General features: G+C 42.1%; 1 protein-coding gene across 3 annotated transcripts in view; it reads right to left on the reverse strand.

Annotated features, from left to right (window-relative positions):
- RTN3 (reticulon 3) overlaps positions 1-12,156 on the reverse strand; it is a 35,642-nt gene that overhangs the window by 12,199 nt on the left and 11,287 nt on the right. For all 3 annotated transcript variants that reach the window (XM_083164765.1, XM_083164763.1, XM_083164764.1), the window contains exon 3: positions 5,577-6,638. In XM_083164765.1, coding sequence (XP_083020891.1) covers positions 5,577-6,638 — 1,062 coding nt within the window. The remainder of the gene's footprint in view (positions 1-5,576; positions 6,639-12,156) is intronic.

Raw genomic sequence — 12,156 nt, forward strand, 5'->3', positions numbered from 1 at the left:
ATGAGATGCGATATTGTATATAATAATTGTAACGTGTATGGGCACCTTAAGACCTATCTAAAATGCAGGAGCAACAGCACAAACCAAGAAATCCATTTGTAATTTATTTTCCATCGAGATGCCATGAATCTCTACATGCTATAGCTTACAGTTTTATGGCCCTTGGAAAGACTAAAGCCAGGTACACTCCATATACGATACATCATACATACCCAACCTATCTTTTACACGCGTTGCTCATCGCATTGTCCTATCAGATGGTGCGCATTGTGTACTGTGTGCATAGGATACAATCTTCCTACATGATAGATTGTGCCATTGTATACACGTGCAATCGCTCTTAATCGCCAATATCTCTGCTCGATTAGAAATCAATAAGTGGCGTTGGCCTAAATTTAGTGCATTCCTATGCTGTACTTACAATAGTCACCAAGGGTTGTGTTTTAGTTCACACCTCTATGGGTTTGCAAAATTGCTACCTAAAGTACCAGTGTCGGCATTCACACAGTGGGTATAGGTCATTCGGTCGACACTCATTAGGATGACTACTATTGATCAACAGTCATTAGTTGAACACATGAAAAATGGCCAAAAGGTCGCCAAGCCAAAGGTCAACTTGAGTTTAACTTGTTTAGGGTCTGTTGACATAGGTCACATGGACACTGTATGCAGCATCACCTCGCCACACTATTATTACTCTATGCCCACTGGGATGAACAAATTTGGTTAAAAAAAAAAAAGATTTATAGCTAGTAGAGGTAATTCTATTAGCAGTGATGCATGTCTGCACATATCCCTGAGAATTTTTGTAGGACAGCACTGTGCAGTTTTGTAAAAGGAATGGCAGTGCACATTCATCTTCTCTGCCCCCAGTAGTGCAAAACGGTGCCTGCGATGTTTGTGTTTCTTTACCATTTAACTCAGTGGTCAGGGAACTCGGTCCTACGCAGTGCATGTTTTGCAGGTCTCCTCACAGAATCACAAGTGAAATAATTAACTCCACCCACGGACCTTATAAAATGTGTCTGAGTAATTATTACACCTGTGCACCTGCTGGGCTACCAGCAAAAAATGCACTATAATGAGGACCGAGTTGGGGGTGGGGGGAGGACAAGGGGAGAGGGTCTGGAGGAACAGAGAGCAGGGGAAGCTGCTGGAGGAACAGATATGTGTATATTGTGGAAATTATATGTACCTTTACAAAAATGGGAGGTAAGGCACAAATGTAGTTTGCAGGGGGCGCCAAAAACACCGGCACTTGCTGGGTTCTGCCTAATGGGAGGGTGTGGGGGATGGGATCAGGGGAAATGAGTTCTCCACCTCTCCAGGACCACTTTAAGCCCTGACCATATGGTTCATGCACAGATGAAGTCTATTATTTGTAGCAGAAGAGATTGCAGAAAATGGGTATTTTGCCGAATACATCAAAACATCGGGACATTTAATTTTTAATGTACATTATAAAGTTTCTTATGTAGCGTAGACAATGACATATGGGCAGGGGGTTATTCAAATGCTAGTGAAGGGTGCGAATTGCTATTGTCTCTGTGTTTAAATGCTGGCAACTGCACCCCATCTCGCACCCTTCGCCTTGCTAAATGCCAGATTTGCGCTAAAGTTCTCGCTACCCTATATAGCAATGAACACTTCTGTGTGAGACTTGGCTACTGTAGAGCGCCACATTGCCGCACTGATCTGGCTGGGCACAGGGATTCATTGGCAGCTGAACTTCCCTCAATGGCCTTCACTGAGCTGTATATTTTATGTACAATAATTCTTGATCCCACAGTCTCAAACATCTAACTTTCTCTAGAATATCAGAATTTGTTCAAAGCACCCCCCATGTCAAAAAGTTTCTTATGGATAAATAATAAAAAATTGTGCTCAACGGTCACCCTCAGGTTCAGTTATGTGGTGGGGAACATAGATGTGGTTCTAATTGTCCATACAGCACTGGTTTTGCCCATCACTTTGAGCATAATTTGTTTTTATCGTGGATCCCCAACCCGAGGAACCCTTGCAAACATCCCGAGACACCACAGGGTGCCTAGGCACACAGTTTGGGAACCATCTAACAGAGTATAAAATGGAGATATACAATAAAGGTATGGTCTAGAGCAGGCATGTTCAAACTGTGGCCCTCCAGCTGAAACTACACATCCCAGCATGCCTTGCCATAGTTTTAGCATTCCCTAATAGCAAAACTGTGACAAGGCATGGTGGTAAACAAACACCAACAGTACTGTATATACATATACTATAAATTAAAATCATAAATAAAATATAATAGATTGGGGGTAGAACTAGCAAATGGTCACTATTTTTAACTGATCTACAAGTACAGGTTGAGTATCTCTTACCCAAACTGCTCGGGACCAGAAGATTTTTGGATAATGGATTATTCATTATTTCGGATTCATTAAAAAATTTTAATAAGGTATCTTGCATTTATGTTGTATTAACACATCAAACACACACACAGATATATTGGGCAGTATTCAATGCTTCTGATTCACCATTTTTTTTCCCGGCGAATCGGGCTGTTTCCACTCCTTGCGGTGAATCTTTTTCACTGAAAATCTGATTCACCCTATTCAATGTTCAGCGAAAGCGAACAGTGAATGCCGGCCAGTTCTCCGTTTCATGCTCGCTGCAATTCGCTGGTATATTTCAATTGGATTTTCACTGGGATTCGCAGAGAGTGTATTCAATGCTAGGATGGAGAACTGCTTTCAGCATGATTTTCGCCATGATTCACTGTTTTGCCCTCAACATCTTTTTAAGGTGAACTGGAAAGTGATCTTTTAAAATAAAGGCTTTTTTTTGGTTTAAAAAAAAAAAAATCTGTTTTTTTTTTTTTTTTTTTCTGTGAAGGGGTATGCTATTTTTATTCATGTACTTCCAGTATATGAATATATATAGTTAATTTTTGTACATTTTTTTTTTTTTTTTACACATTTGCCAGCAGGGGTCCGGGAGCCACTCATTACATATTCACTTCACACTGCTCCCACTCATTACATATGCACAAGTGGGAGCAATGCAGCGGCTCCCTACCCCAGTCTGCCAGCTCTCCGGAGTGTGTATGTGTTCACCTTCTGCTGCCTGTGTCCCCAGGAGCCCTCCTTCCCCCCACACATTCTGGGGCAGGCAGGGAGGCTTCCATCTCCCTGCCTGCCGCCGCCCACCTGCGGCATTCGCAGCAGGGGTTAAAATTCGCCATCAGGGGCAGCAAGCCCCTGCGGCATTGAATAGGGTGACAGGGAGGGCTGGCAGAGAACGCTCCATCCCTCTGGAACCCTGCGAATGTGCAGCGAATCCTAAACAGGATTTGCTGTACATCGCGTAATTTATCATTGCATACTGCCTGTTGTATTTGTGCATGAAACAAGATTTTAAAACATAAAACAAAGTTTGTGTACTATCGCAAGCACTGACATTGAATGTCAAGCAATCATTTTCTTGCACATGTTTTAGCCCAGTTACATATCATGTCTCCAGTAGTGCCAGTTACATATCACTTCCTCAGCAGTAGGGTGGCCAATACCAGGATCGGTGAGATCCCGGGATTTGGCCCCCAAATCACAGGGATTTAAATTCCTGGGATTGGGCTTCTCCTGTCCCTGAGAGTGCGGCTCTGTGTAGAGTGATGAGGTCAGAGGTCATGCTGCGCAGGCCACACAGCCCGCCTTGTTCTGGGCATGCTGCCTTCCCACCGCGTCTATTGCGTACTGCCCAGCTCCAGGACAACAGCCCGCACACTCGGCTTCAGGCAGCATCATGGTTCCTGACTCCATTGCCTGCCCACCCTCCCACACCGCACATGTAAGTAAATATGCGGGCGCTTTATTTAATTTTTTATTAGGAAAGCCAATACGGGGATTGGGCATTTTTCAATCCCGAATTCCGGGATTGAAAAAATGCTGCAGGATTGGCATCTCTCCTCAGCAATACTGTTACAGATGTCACCTGTAGTGCTTGTAGCAAAAAATAAATGAAAATATGAAATTCTGGAAACTATTTTTTGGAATAATTTGGATTACCGATATATGGATAAGGGTTACTCAAGCTGTATAATTATCTTCTAAATAGCATACTGTAGACAGATACCATGCAATACAGAGATTAGCACCTAACCCAATAGGTGCACCTTGCCACAAATAATGCCAAGATCTTATAGTGCATACACACTGGTTGAATCAGTCTTCGATTAGATTTGGCCTATTCAACCTTTTCTGAAGTTTTTTTTTACTCCTTTTCGATTTTCACAATTTTCCAATCGATTTACTATTCGATGTGCATTTGATTTGCACTATTCAATTTGCTATACGGTTTCAATTCAATCTTAGTGTTCCTGATCCTTCCGGCAGGAGATTGAAAGTGAATCTGGATCTAATCGAATGCCGCAGTGAACACATTAGATTGGCACTAGATTGAATAGAAAAAAGTCTATTTCCACTACACGGGAGCGCGCATTGGGATAGAATGCTAATAAAATCATTCAAATTCTATTCGATTTTGCTTCTATAAGCAAAATAAAATAGAAAAATAGTGCATATCTCTCCGTGTGTACCCACTATTAGTCACAATAAATTGTGCCTTCCAGATGTAATGCTGTTACCGCACATGGTAGGCACACAAATAGCCCTAAGGCACTAGTTCAGGCGTAGGCAAACTGTGGCTCTCCAGCGGTTGTGAAACTACAAATCCCAGCATGCTGTGCAAGTTTTAGCACTCTCTAATAGCAAAACTGTGGCAAGGCATGCTGGGACTTAGAGTTTCATAATGCAGAATTCTGCTTCCACCCTTACAAGGGTGCGAGCAGAAATCTGCTAGTTGTGTGCTGACTGCAGGAGCAATTGAATAGCTCCCGGGAATTTAATCTGAGAGCTACATCCCCACAGCGCTAATTGAATCAATCTTATGATTTGGATTGAAGTCGGAACTAAGGTTCGGCAAACAATAAATGTTCCACAATTTTCTGATTATTGGGTCTAAAAGACTTTTGAAAAAAGTGATTGAGAAAAATATTGAACCTGATCTGCTCCAATAAAAGACTTGAAATACTTTTATATTGGTATACATGAAGCTTTCATTATTGTCAGGTGTTTAAGTGTGTTTTAATAATACTGATGGTATAAAACCACAATATTTGAAAGCCTGAGAGTAGGCATGTATGTAATGTATATAGTAGATTTTATATATACATACACTCATACATGGATATAAAAGGTAAAGGACAGAAGATCAGAAAGGGGTAATTCGGAGAGAAGATACACGCATGCCAATTTAAAACATACCAAGTACATCTAGGAAGCAGGTAAAGGTAAAATGTTATAGCCGTGCATGGCAGCAATGTGTACAGAGAGGGCAGGTTGCTGTACCAAGAGCGAGTTGCGCATGCTGGATAGGCAAAGATGTGCCACTGATCAGCTACGAGACATGCTGCAACAGGTAATAGGACATCTACAGAGCATGCCAGTTGTTCATGCCAACAATATGACTGGGCATGAACGGTGTAAGTCAACAACGTGAGGGTCATGCCAATGGTGCATTGGTTAAAAACTCTTCTTTACCTTTGAAGGTCAGCAAATCAATGATGGAGCCTGGGAAGGATTCTGCTTGGGCCCGCCTGTCAGCTGATTTTAATCCTTGAATGTTCCCAAAATGGGGGCACAAGATTTCAGGAGAGGAATCCTGGCTTTCTGAATTCCAGTCTTGGGTCCCAGCTGCCAATGCTCTTAGAGCTTCAATGGTTAAATTTTCCTGCACTTGGTCTTCCAAGGACTTGGACTGAAAATCATGACCAGCTCCTGTACTAGAATCAGTATTAGAAGTTTCTGCCAGGTCTACAAAGCCTTCGCCATGCGGAAAGTCCGGCATCTGTGGAACAGCTCTGTTTAGTGTATCCACTACGTTTTGTGACTTTCTACACTGTGCCGAACAGAGGGGATCCGGGGTGTCAGGATTCTCTTCCTTTGTTGGATATTCTCTCTCAAGTTCATTAGCTTGCTGTGTACCACTGATCTCCACCCAGCCATCATCTGTATTCTCTCGATGGTCTGCCTCTGAACCTTTGAACCGCCAACCAGCGTCTATAACCGTGTCATCAGACTCCCCTGAACTATCCTGGTCTTCATCGGCATCAGGCCACCGGAGGTCAGATCTGGAGTCATATGAATGCTCTTCACTTTTTGCAGAACTAAGCTCTGTCGATTCCCCATATGTTTTTAGAGCACCCAGGTTTAGTTTCATGTAGCAGTCCTCTGCTGAAGCTTTGCTAAGTACTTCCATGCCTTTAGTCACACATTGAGGATCGGATGCTGTTTGATGGTCAGGTAATTTACAAACTTCAATAGGCAAATGTTCAGTCCCAGAATCCTTTTGCCCTGTATGCGTTCTGGCATGCAGGAAAACATCCCTGTTTATGAATGGATCTTCCTTGGGAACAGAAAAACCTGGGCGTGCATATCCAACCAAAAAGGATTCATCCGCCCTTGTAGATTGGTCAGAGTTTTGTGACAGTCCATAGAGGTTTCCTCTCTCTTCGCTGTCCTTGAACTCAAAGCGCGAGCTGTTGGCAATCATTTCAAATGGAGACCCAGGTGATTCTGGACTGGGATGTTTGGGATGAAGTTCTGGAGAGAAGGGCGTCAGAGAAAAGTCTGTAAAGACTGTCCCACTAATAATATTGCTGTTTACTGACAGCGCAAAGCTATTTTATTAATATCTTTCTGGCGTAGACACAGGGACATCATTGGGACATGTAGCCAGTGGCAACATTAATACAAAATACAGCACAGTTCATTGGGTGCCACATTTAAATGTGCTCATGGTTACAGCGGGGCTAGTGTCCTTATGTTTATGTTATTATCTGAGTAGGAGCGGGTCAGACAGAACTCATACATACTGCTACTGGAGCAATAATATTTCACCATCAGTAACAGAACATCTTACTCGTGCAACTACATGGTGGGCACAAGCGAGATGTACCCAATAGTCAGTTCTGCACAACTCTCTCAGATCCAGGTAATAAATACTATACTAGCACTATCCACTGCTTCAAGGTGCAAGAGGTGACTCCCATCTTCCTAGGTTTATGTTATATCTACACGTGTTGCTACATACACAGCAGTAATAAATAATGTGACCCACAAAAAAACCATACCCGGATTATTTGGCTCATAAGAGTCAGAAAACTAAAAAAGAAGAGGTTTAGTTACGGCACTATATTAAAAAACGGTTAGAGCCGAGACATTACTGCAACACAGCTGAGCAAGGGAGGAGCTGAGCTCTGCTGCAGGAATACTTGTTCCACAAGGCACAGTATCACAATTCATCTGCATGTTGCATAATGGCCTTGTGAGACATGTGGTTGTTACTCAATATCAGCCTAATATTGCAGAATTAATCTGTGTACAGTGAGAAATAACATGAACAACTGTCCTTATTGATTTCTAAACTCATACATCATGTAATTTACAGCTTACCAATGGACGATATATTTGACGAAGTACTCTACAAAACCAACTAATCCACAAGAGATCCACAAGAGCTAGGGACTGAGGGGTACATTTATCATCCGTTGATCAGGGGAATATGCGCTATCCCCATACTTTATGGCAGGGGATGCATGACACCTGCGATGCGGGTGGTCAACGAGTGGCACTACAGGGGAGGAGGCTTAGCGGAGCTGCTTTATTTCAAATTTAGCGCCGGGCTCTTACCTGATGTATCATCAGGCAATGCGGGGCTTCGTTTCTTATCCGGCCCTGTCGCTGATTGCCATCTTTTTCTGGCGCTGCAGGTCTCTTCTTAATGTTCTGCGCCGCTTGCTGGTCTTCGGTGTTTTCAATTTAAAACAGTGTATGTGCTGGGTTTACAGTGCTGTCCATTTCCCGGCATCCCATGCAACCATAACCTGGCGCATGCGCTGTTTTGATTTGAAGATGCCGAAGACCAGCAAGAGGTGCGGAACATTAGAAGGCAGGAGACACAGCGCACTGTTATATTGGATGCAGCAGGAATTATTCAGCCGATAAAAGGACCCGCTTCACCATGATAGTGTGGTGAAGCGGTTCCTGATACTTAAGGAACAAAATGCCCATGTTAATAAATCTACCCCTGAGTGGCCTTATTTTATTTTTACATACAAACATAAGATTATGAAGGTAGTTTCTACTTTTTTAAGAATAAATAGGTTGGGTAGAATATCAGAGGCTCTACCCAATACCAAAAGCTTCCTTACCTGGGGTAGTTTCCCAGATGGGGAGTGGTATAGCGGTCCAGGAGTCAGGATTCCAACGGCCAGTATACGGTCATTGGAATCCTGACTGCAAGTATTCCACATGTATGATTCTCCTTCTAAATATTACATATGGTGCCACACTACTCAAGGTGCCCATACAGGTACAAAAATTGTGTGCGTTATGGACTACGATGAGATCTAGTTCAAAAAGTATGTGCAGCATACACTTTTTGAGCTGTGCATCTCATCAAACACAGCAATTGTACTGTGTATGGGCACCATAAGTACGTTACACTGCACTGCTCATTTCACAAAGGAAATGTGATCCTTAATGTTTTGCCCCAACAGCAAGATAAAACTTTATTTGGTGAAACATTATTTGCCCAGAACAATAATTAAAACATTCATTGCAGCATTGACACAGGATGTAAAAAGTAAACTAGAATTAAGTGCTGCTTGTTTTAACCATATAACATGTTTTGTGGAGGTTTTTTCTTTTTTTTTGGATACATCAAAATACTCCACGTGTTCAACCTAAACAAGTCATGTAATATTTTCCACCCCAGCTGACATGCTCTCAGGGCGTCAGTCCTTCCAATTTGCAGGGCTTGGTTCTGCTAGATGAAACTATATTACCAGGGGAACAGTTCACACGTTCAGTGGCTAATATCAAATGTGACCTCAGCTGTACAATACTATGCAGTTGTTCATTAGGACCTGAAATCAGTTTAGGATTAACATGAAGTCCGTTAGGTCCTAAATGACCGAACTGGCCATCATAATGGCAGCGAATATAGTGCCCTTTACAGGAAAGAGACAAACTAGAGATTATGGCTGGGAGCAGCAGTGTCACCAACGCAGCCATGCCTTCCTTATACACACTGTGCAGAATGAGCATACAGGTCCCATGGAAAACGTGCACCAATACAACAGGATCTGCTTATTTGGTATATGTTACCTTTAAAAGAAGCAGTCAATACCTTATACCAGTGGTTCCCAAACTGTGTGCCGTGGCTCCCTGGGGTGCCTCGGGACACTTGCAGGGGTGCCGCGGGTTAATGGTCCAGGACCAATTCAAATTATTTATGGACAAAACCAGTGCTGGTGGCTGCCAATCATAAAACGTATGTACAAATAGAAGAAAATACTGCCCTTTACCAAAGAATCACATATAAAAGCAATCTAATTCATTTTATACAATATATATATATATATATATATATATATATATATTATATATATAAAATCTACATGTTTGTTTTTGGCCTAGGGGGTGCCACGAAAAAAATTCTGATACTCTAGGGTGCTGTGACTGAAAAAAGATTGGGAACCACTGCCTTGTACTATACATGTTTTGAAAACTTTGTGACTGTTCTAGAAAAGCGGTTGCAAAAGACTAGTGTACATAGCATCCCAGCACATTACAGAACATAATGCTATCACTTATAATGCATCTCCACTACTCAGAGGTGAAGAGTACACTCTAAAACAGTGGAGTCAAACTCATGGCCCTCCAGCTGTTTTGAAACTACAGGTCCCAGCATGCCCTGCCACAGATTTAATATAAAGGATTGCTAAAACCGTGGCAGGGCATGCTGGGACGATTAGTTCCACAACAGCTGGAGGGCCATGAGTTTGACACCACTGCTCTGAAAGAAATGAAGATGTATGCACAGATGTTTTGAGGAGTTGTAGAAATGATACGCAGTGGGGTGAAAACAAAGTGACATTACAAAGCAAGAGATGTGACTGCTTCCACCTCATTGCTAAATCAAACAACAGGATTAAAAAGGTTTCCTATTTAACTGGCCCCTCGTTTACCAATGATGGTACCCAGGACGCTCACCAGTCACTGTATGTAGCAGTGCAGGTGCGTAACAAGAACCAATACAACATATCCAATAGAGGCTGCATTGCATCTCTAGTGCACAGAGAGTTGAGCAGCACCAGAAGGCTGGCATAGATCCCAAGCTATACGTATGTGCAGAGAGTATAGTGGGTGATGGGGCGCCAGTAAACAGGGTGGAGATTTTATAGAGTTAATAGAGGTTCATAATCATGTGTATCATTTCACTCTTACATCACTCAAAAACACCATCACACATACATCCATTTAAAGACGACATATCTGTATAGAAATACAGCACACAATAAATATAATATATATCATTTTTTTCCCCACACATACACACAGTATATAAATGGTTAAGTATTAGACTATAGTGGACGGCGACAACATTTTTTCTTCTATTCGTGTAGAGTGGGATTTCTTCATTTGCATTTAGAGGTATGAGATGCATTAACATGCAGCTGAGAGGCATGCAAGCAGATGCAATGAACACTACACAATTACATCACAATCACATAACGGGAGCAGCTATGTATCATTCCGTAGGAGTGCACTACTAGCCCTGTGAGCTGCAGGCTACATGCCACTAATGAAGGACTGGCTGCATTCTCATGTATAGTGGCTTATACCAGGCATGTCCAAACGGTGGCCCTCCAGCTGTTGTAAAACTACACATCCCAGCATGCCTTGCCATAGTTTTAGCATTCCCTAATCGCAAAACTGTGGCAAGGCATGATGGGACTTGTAGTTTCACTACAGCTGGGAGGGCCATAGTTTGAACATGCTTGGCTTATACTATGTAGTAGTAACACCATAAAGCAGCAATATCCTTTTAACTAGTAGATGAGCACATGGTGATGCTCAACATCAATGGTATATAAATTTTCCCACTGGTGTCGTATCGACCAAAGCAGTCTCTATTCTTGTCTGGTCACAGAAAAACATATATATTAGGAGATTTGGGGGGACAATAAAATTAAAGTGTGCCTCCAATATTACGCACTTACATTATATGTCTATTACAGAAGACACCAACACTACAAGTAGCCCTGCCCATGGAAGTAAGGTATTATGTGCCATTCCTAGGGTCTCCTTCCAGAAGAAAACACTGGAATGTGTGAGAAGACTCAAGGTGTGTACACACGGCAGATACTGCCATGAGATGCGAGTCCTGACGCGATCAGATCGCATCGGGACTCACATCACACAGCATGCTAGAGGGGCACAATTTACACTATATAGTGTAGATCTGCACTATATAGTCTTGCCTGCCCTCTCTATCTGGCATCGGCAGCGCATCGGGCTCGCAAGCCCTAAAAAAGCATGCGATTTAGCCAAATCTAACCGTGTGTACACTCTCTAATGCTTTATAGACTACAGATGAACACGACTGAAACACGCTAGGCATACTGGTGTCCATGACTTCCCTTTGTTTTAGCATACATTAGCTCCTAAAAGCTATTGATGCTTTCATCATAATACCGAAGCATACACCCAGCACAGTCACACTGTGATTATGGCTCATTAAACTCCAGAGGCGAAGTAACACAAACAGCATACTTTGTTTCTGTATCACATTCATGCCAGGAAAGGGGGATGGTTGCTGGAGCAGAAAACAATTCACTTATTATACTCTGTTTATGTTCTAACCTTATAAACTAATAAAAAAAAAAAAATTAGAATATATATATATATATATATATATATATATATATATATATATATATATATATATATATATCACTGAACAATGAGGCTAGTATATAGTTACATAGTAATACGCACAATTGTAAAGTGCAATGGAATATGCTGTGCTATAGAAGAAACTGTAAATAAATAAGAAATAAATCTACTACAATTGTAAATAACCATGACATTTCTTACATAAATACTGAAGCAATGAATAAGGGTTCACCGGTGGCATCGGCTGGAAATTCAGTGCCACCTGAGTAATTTTCTTCAGTGACGGGGATTGTGCACATTACACACTTATCCGCGTGGGTCCTACTGCCACTTTCAGAGCTCTCTGAGGTATGGACAATAGTTCACCATCTCCACA

This window comes from Crinia signifera, chromosome 11 (assembly GCF_055691185.1).
Source record: "Crinia signifera chromosome 11, ASM5569118v1, whole genome shotgun sequence".
NCBI lineage: Eukaryota > Metazoa > Chordata > Amphibia > Anura > Myobatrachidae > Crinia > Crinia signifera.